The 8238-nt window shown below is 40.9% G+C and overlaps 1 protein-coding gene across 1 annotated transcript; it reads right to left on the bottom strand.

Moving 5' to 3' along the window:
- Positions 1 to 3346: 3346 nt before the first annotated feature.
- LOC134196099 (uncharacterized) lies at positions 3347 to 4977 on the bottom strand. The gene has a single exon (XM_062665179.1). The coding sequence runs from the start codon at positions 4975 to 4977 to the stop codon at positions 3388 to 3390; it is 1590 nt and encodes a 529-aa protein (XP_062521163.1). The 3' UTR covers positions 3347 to 3387.
- Between the last annotated feature and the right edge of the window lie 3261 nt (positions 4978 to 8238).

The raw sequence follows: 8238 nt of genomic DNA, 5'->3' as shown, positions 1-8238 counted from the left end.
CAGTATTACGTCATCGTGATCGTAGTTTCTTGAGCTCGAGGTTTCTTAATTAAACGTTTATTGCCTTGTCAATATCGTATTAACGGTTGCGTTGTTTGGCTGGCTGTGATTTATAAGAAAAATCAATGGCATTATAGCGGTCAGGTTAACAACCAATCCTGCAAAATCCCTATACGTACCGGTTACTCATTTAACAACTAATGCAAATTAGAAAATATAAATTTTTTAATTAAAATTATTTTATAGACACTTTTCGAGTTCCCAATTTGATTTACCTTTTCCTGTAAGCTCTCTCCAAACTGAATAAGAAACAAATGAATCGCAATCCGATCGCACCTGCTTGCGCGATTCGACTGACCGCGGGATAGAAAGCTGCCACACTACACTTATCGGACCGCTTGACGGACATGCAGTAAACGCTAACGTACGTTAAGGCCTTGGGCTGCGGACCGAATGCTTCCTGTGTTCGGCATATTGTTTTGGTCTTGCTTCCCGTGGCCAACTACTAGATCACATAAGAAATAGTTTTCGCGTACCCAGATCCTTTTCCCGCGTCATACTTTCTCGAAAATAGGGTGTAGGGCGGTTGCTTTGAAGTCGTCATGTTGCCGCTTTTACGATAAACGAACAACTGAAGACCGGATGAGCATGACACTACTCAGTACTTACGTGTTAGTTATCCCTTATCTACACTGGCGGAAATTCCTTCTCTTCGTCATTTCGTGAACTGTCTTGTCATGTGAGCGACGCAGTCATGTCTTTGCGAATTTGTAACTCTCAGTGTACTTATACTGCACTCGGAGCGTCGACGACAGCCTACATTACTAGTGTCGATCAGTCGCCCTGTTTGCCCTGTCTGCCCGTGTTGTTGTGTGTGTTTTTATGCTCATGTGTCGTCGTCTCGTGCTAGCTAGAGGGCGACTCAGAGACATGCAGAGCGCGCTCACTGCGTACTCGGTGTCCATGAAAACAATGGACGTTCCAGTGTGAAGACGTCTAGGCGTTCGTCGACGCACCGAGTGCTATGTAAGTACACATAGAAGTTACACATTCGCAGAGACATGACTGCATCGCTCACATGACAACACAATTCGCAGGAAAACGAAGAGAAGGAAATTCCAGCCAGTGTACATAAGAGCTAAGCAACCACTAAGTACTGACTAGTGCCATGCTTATCCCGTCTTTAACTGTTCCTTTATCGTACAAGCGGCAACGCGACGACTTTAAGCAATAGTGCCAGACCCTATTTTCGTGGAAGTTTGACGCGGGTAAAGAGTTTGTCTACGCGATATTACACAAGAGAGGGTCTAAACGCTTCAGGCGACTCTGACCGTGAAAGAGAACAAGTTACAGTTCATAAGCGAATTCTTATTTCATACGTTGTAGACTCCATATGATCGTCTTGAACGACTTGCAATCGCTCTGTTTTTCGCACTTTCCTCCGTGTTTCTTTCTACGAACGGAGCCCATACTACAGTACAAAAGAGCTTGCGTGATACGAATAAACACACTGAAATGTGCGTCTCCGCACATGATCACGTGACACAAATTCTACAGCAGAACCATCGCCGTATGTGCGCTTTTCGTCGTCGATTGAATGTGAGTCAGTGATGCGCAAGCACATTTTCTTTTCGCCTGTGCAAATATCAAAGTCTACACGAAGTGGTTAAACGAAACCTACACTTATTGAAAGTTATTTGCAAAACCGTTTAGTACGTGTTTGTTTGCTAACCTTAGCCTAATTTTCTGCTATCAAGTTTGCTCTGAGATAGCGCCAAACCTCCCAACTTGATTTGTGACCAGAAAGGCTTAGCGCCGAGGGCGGAGTAAGAGATGCGCGGACCGGAGAAGTGCTACCTTATATTTGAAAACAATGTCTCTGCCTGTTTAGGATATGACATGGCTACTGTGTCGGATAAGTACGTATTGATTATTTCATTGTGCAAAGTGTTGATACAGCGACCTAAATTGTGCGAGAACAAAGAAGAGTGAGGAAGGTTCGATGTTTCGACTTCGCTCGTAGAGCTGTAACGCCCACTATTTGATAGTCGGATTCAACTGATCATAATCGATGTAATTTAAATCCACCTTTACATGTGGATTGAATTTATAGCAATGGTTTTGCGATAGCCCTGAAGTGGATTAGTTTTGGAAGCGACGTTTACGGGTGGATCTCGATCCAGTGTTAGTGTGGACTTTTAAAACGATTACAAAACCTTTAGCAAATAGATCTTCACATAATAGTGGCAACGTAAAATCATTTTGGCATCTATTATTTACATACTTTATCTTGATTAATGTTTAAGCAATTGGTAAACTTTATAAATCCTCTTTCAGTGTCCATATGTACTCAATTAAATGTTACGATGTGTACTCAGTAAGACCAAGATGTAGAAAGTAACACAAATTTATTTAGACCACTGATGTGTCTAAAAACAATTAACAACCTGATTATGTACTATGCAAAATTGTAAGACGCATGTTTTTGAAAGTTGACCTTTGAAAATATATAAATGCAGTTAGCGTGGTAATTGCTGTTTTTTCTATTGCGATACAGGTCTTGTGACCCAATGGTATAGTTCCAGTGGCTATTCCTATTCTCCTTACGTCCGTGGAGGCATGCAGTATAGCAATGGAATCGCTACTGTACCAAGAGACGGTCTCTATTATGTTTACGTTCAGATGAGGTTTTACAGCCACTCAAGTTACACTCACTATGCACACTTCTGCATTGCAATCAACGGCTCTTGTCAGTTTTACTCGTACACGCACACTCAAGACAATGGAGATAACTACAGTCCCTATTCTGGACGATCTCTGTTACTCAGAGATAAAGATCAACTATCTGTGCGTTTCTCAAGTGGTAGTACTTACTACTACTTTTATTCTCAATTTACTTTCTTTGATGCCTTTTTGATCTAGAGGTTCTATTAACCTCTCTACGAATTGCTTTCTACTTTGCAACCAACCAGTCTCTCTTTTCTAAACTTTCGTCATTGTTTTTCTCTTGTCTTAGCTTTTTTGATTTCTTTGCGTATGTCTATAACCAATTACACAATTTCTAATGTGTTTGTTCTACGTGAATCATGCAGACGGTGACGTCGCCGTACCTCCAAACTGGTAAAGCAAGTTATTTGATCATAATATTTACAAGATAATGTCAGTAGTAGAATGCACCACTTGACAGTGGATGGCTAGAATCTACTTGTCAGGCTTCCTATTTGCGATGCAACTGGTTTAGATGTTAGGACTACCATGACTAGATGTATACATAGCATGTATTCCTAGAGACTTTGTGTCTAGACAAACGGCTATATATATATATATTTTTTATTTTTTTTTTTTTTTTTTTTTTTTTATATATATATTTATTTATTTCTTACACACCTACTCACATACAGGGAAGTCCCAACTAAGGACTTCAGCTACTTCCGCAAGTATGCGGCTAGATATCATTCTAGCGTTATAAATCCATAATCTAACAGAAAGCTGCTCTAGCAAATTCTTTAAAGCCTTCCAGAAGGGAACAGCTAACACAGCACATACTTTTGAGGATATAGACTTCAAAGTCTCTAGACTGTCTGGTGACCAAAGGCCAAGTGTTTCAACTACCAACGGATAAAATGTACCACCAGTCAAAGATACTCTTGCATGGTGACGATCATCCTTGCCCATTTCTGCTGCTTCTGCAACAACTCCTGATGTTTCAGCAACTCGAGCAATGTAAGATGGTTGCAACGTGTTTCTTACAGTGATGTCAAAATATCCAGGCCGTCCATTCAAGAAATTCGGATGGAAGACATCACCTGGGCGGCATTTGGATTGACCCGAGCTTCTCTGTTCTTTCACAACTTGTTTGGAATCAATGAGGAGTGATTGCCAAATAGACTCACATAAAGCATTATGTCGATTCAGACGATGTGGACCATGACCACACCCAACAAGATGATCTCCATATGGGTCAAGTGGATGACCACATATACATCTGATGCTGTTTGGTGGGAACGGAAACACAGGTAGACCCAACCAGTATCTTGCTGCTACAACAAACTCATGGGGTGACATGGTGAGGCCTAAGTTACGGTTTGGAGTTGCCCGCAACCATGCACCAGTATGAGGAGATGATAATGTCTTCAAGCGAGCCCTATCTCTGAGACTCACTGAATTGAGTAGGTTGGAAAATGAGATGTCATCTAGTTGAATTTGAATCTGATGTTGTGTAGCTGTCACCAAATCTAATGAAGGTGAATCCTTTCTTGAAAGTAGGTTATGCACGATTCCTCGTGCTTCGTCTTCTCCAGGCAAGGGTTTGATCAAAGTGAGAAGAGAAGGATGGTTACGTTTCAGTAAGCAATTAACTAACTTTCGATTTGAGTTACAGCTGCCAAGAAAAGCGGAAGGTGAAGTAGATAAGGCCTCCCGGATACCCATACCTCCTTTTCCAATTGGCAATACTGCTTGTGACCATGCAAAGTCAGAAATTGAAGATCTTGTGATACGGCTGAGAGATCGGCGTAACCCTTCATCGAAAATAGACAATGTGCTCGTAGCAACCCCAGGTCTCACAGATCGTAGCAAATGGTTGATTTTACATATGGACAGGCAACTTCTCAACAACTGAAGTTCCACTTGTGGATTTTCAAGATCAGAGAGATGAGATTGGGTATTTGCTACTTGATCGACTCGCTTCTTGAAACAATTAGTGAAGAAATCCGATGAACCAAACACAGGAGAACCAAGCAATTCCATTCCATCTGACAACCGGTGTACTTCTGGTGGAAATTCTGGATGTGTTCGATCTCCTGAAGGCCAAAACACTTCACACTTTGATAAATTGACATGAAGGCCCAGGAAAGGACCTTTCTCTATGATGAAGTTTATTAACTTTGAGACAGATTTCCGTGTGCCAGCAAAAGTACCATCGTCAAGGTACCACAAATTTAGGTCTAAGCCAGGCACTTCTCCAACTTCATCCATTAGTTCTAGGACGACTAAGGAGAACAGCAGTGGTCCCAGTGGATCGCCTTGTTGGACTCCTGCTGTAGATGTAAGGTGATGATAGCCAAAGCGCAACTCAGCAGCACAGTGATAGCACCACTGTACCCAAGCTACCAATTCAGGAAATTCACTGCCAAGTCTCTTCAGGAATGAATTGGGTTAAAATATATATATAAATGTGCATTTTTGTCATCTTTTAGTGTTACGTGATCGTGATAGTATTTGCATAAAGATTTCTTAATTAACGTTAATTTTCCGGTCAATACCCAGTTTATGGTCGCGTTGCTAGGTTAGCGATGATATTTAAAAAACAGATAGCAATATAGCGGTTAATAGTAGCATTTTGTAACGTTGCTACGATCTTTCACTGCCCATAGAGACCGCTATTATATATGCAATAAGTAAACAGTGGTACTACACACTTGTCACTCGTTTTACCACATGTGCCGCTGCACAGTTATAGTGACGTAGTTACTTGAGGGTCAACACCCCAGATTTTATAAGCATGGTTACTCATCATTGCTAGTTTGGTCTAATAAACTGTTTTATGTGCATAATTATACAGTACCGAGATATATGACACGTAGTTAGCTAGTGAATCTTCATATATATACATATATATATATATATATATATATTTCTTTGGGTTGCATGCACAATGGAATATTTGATGGATACTGACACGCAAACATCAAAAATTATTTTTATCATAACTGTACCCGAGTTATCTTTTAACCCAAGTCAACTCCAGTTAACCATGTCTGTGAAAGCGCTCTTTGAAAACAATATCTCCGCCTCTTTTTGCTATCACATGTGGCGATGTGTACGTGTAGGTTCTTTCAAGTTGAGTTGTGGAAAGCTTTGATTCAGCGACGTAAACACAGGGGGTGATCCTTGATTTTTGAAGAGAGGGAGCAGCTATTTCCTGTAGGTGACTCATATTGGTATGTGAAGAAATTGTGCCGGATAGCTAGTAGTGAACAGATCTAGACCTAACTGTGTGAATTAAACTGAGTCCACTTGAGACCTCCCCACCCCGCAATATCCATATTAACAAAGCCAACAAAATGGCTTTGAATTTAGTTTAATTAATTTTATGGTATAATAACTATGTCCAAAAATTAATGTACAAGCTAGTGGTCGAAAACTCTGAGAAAAGGGAGGGTGGCTAGCCACCCGGTCCACCTCCCTTCTATCAGTCCCTGAAATAGTGCGAGAACAAAGAAAGCTAAGGAGGGTTAGATGTTCCGACTACACTCGTAGCGAAGGTGAAGATAACGCCCACTATTTTCTATCTCGATTCAACGGACAGCGATCGATGTAGATCCATAACACATCTGGATGTGCATTGGATTTACATCACAATCGCGCCTCCAAGTGGATGAGGTGTGGATGCGCGATCCAGTTGACATTGTGTACTAACCTAAAATATTTGGAGATTTTGCAATTAAATTGCACAAGTTACTTGCAATATAGTGCAATTTGGCATCTTTTAGTTACATATTTTAGCTTGCTTTAATTTAGACGAGTCCAAAATTACATGTACAATTCCGTTTCACATATACTTATATCCACGCATTTTCGATGTTTTGCGTGTTTGGTCCGGTCTCGGAGTTAAAGAAATTCAGAGAGTGATATACTTTCAAGAGGCGATATCCTTCTCCTTGCAGGCATATGCAGTCGTGGGCATTGCATCAATCACTCATCACAGTGGCGGTCGGAACAACGTGATGACTGATGACATCGAAGCAAAGTTAATGGACTACGTGCGGATTTGTACAATCTAAAAATAGCCGACTTTTAACTAACTCAACAACTTTAAAATTAAATACTGAATACCAGACTTAAACTACTTTAATTCCGACCCTAAATTGTCTACACAAAACCTAATTCAGCTAACAACCACTATAGATACACGTACAAAAATGGATGTTCATATACTGTACATAGAGAACGCTGTCATGCTCAATTCCACCAAAAACCTACTGTCCGTCGACAGCGCTCCAACATTGCTACACTTAAGCCTATTTCACAATACCTCTTCAGGATCGGATCCAGGGGGTAAGGAGGTTGCAAACCCCTCTTTCCCAATTGGCGTGGTTCAATAATTTCATATAATTTTATTAAAAAGAGAAAATTAGTAATGCCCTATATAACAGCTAACGGTGAATCCCCTCTTTCAAAATTCCTGAGTCCAGCTCTGATCTCCAGTCGCGTCGCATCGCGTCGGAAAAAAACTTCCTTTGAAGCTACGCGACGCGAAGCGACGTAACGTGAAGTTTATTGTGAACCAAGCTTTACATCAGCCAACTTGAATTCATCGATCTCGTCTGTTCTTGCTTTACCTCCTAACTTTTTGTTTATTGTACGTCTCGAAAGCACGACAGTACACGCCTTTCGGCAAAATTATGCCACCAGTCGACAAACGTTGTTTGGAAACGAACACACGAGATTAGAGGAGAGCGGTAGCTTGTGGAATTACCCTATAGCATATATACTCAGATAACGTTCATTTTAGCTAAGACACAACACCGTGCACAGCAATATTACCTCGCGAGCCCAGAAGTATATAGGTTAATTTCAAAATATGATTGATCGTCAGTCTGGAGGACACAAACCACGTTCCAGCGCGAATGCTCTGCTCCTATTATTGGCACATGTTTTCTTGCAGCAATGGCACGTAAAACTGTCTGACGATTATTGCCTTCCATACTCAATACGAGAGCACAACTAATCTCACTGCCGCAATTGTCGCACAGACGCCAGGTAACTACAGGCCGTATTATTGTGACGCAAGCGTCATGCGTCCCTACGGAATAAATTACTATGAATCATATATATACTAAAAAAGAACTGATAAACGTTTGCTAATCAGTATCTGACAAACCATATTAGGCTTTCCTAGTTAAATAGATTCACAGGCGTTCTGGATTACGAGGTTTCACGTGCAACGTATGGTTAATTGAAAGTATACTCGGGTGACTCCAAGCAGTGCAGAACAAAGGTAAAGAAATTGACTCCAATATGTATAGCCTTTTTAGTACCAACTCAACGAAACAGACGTACACGTGCTAACAAGTCAACCCAAGGCCGGATTCGAGTCCTCAAAGTAAGGAGTTGTTTTAGATAAATACATTAGCTTAACTGTTGTAGTGTACTGTCTGCTACTGATATTAAACGTTGTATTGTAATTTAGACGTTACAGTTAATTCCAGTCCAACCAACTGTTAGAGCTCCGGA

Source organism: Corticium candelabrum, chromosome 20 (assembly GCF_963422355.1).
Source record: "Corticium candelabrum chromosome 20, ooCorCand1.1, whole genome shotgun sequence".
NCBI lineage: Eukaryota > Metazoa > Porifera > Homoscleromorpha > Homosclerophorida > Plakinidae > Corticium > Corticium candelabrum.
The sequence above is the reverse complement of the archived record's forward strand: the minus strand, read 5'-3'. Positions and strand labels throughout refer to the sequence as shown.

Coding starts and splice junctions, on each gene's coding strand:
- LOC134196099 (XM_062665179.1), bottom strand. CDS start 4,977: ATGGATGAAGTTGGAGAAGTGCCTGGCTTAGACCTAAATTTGTGGTAC.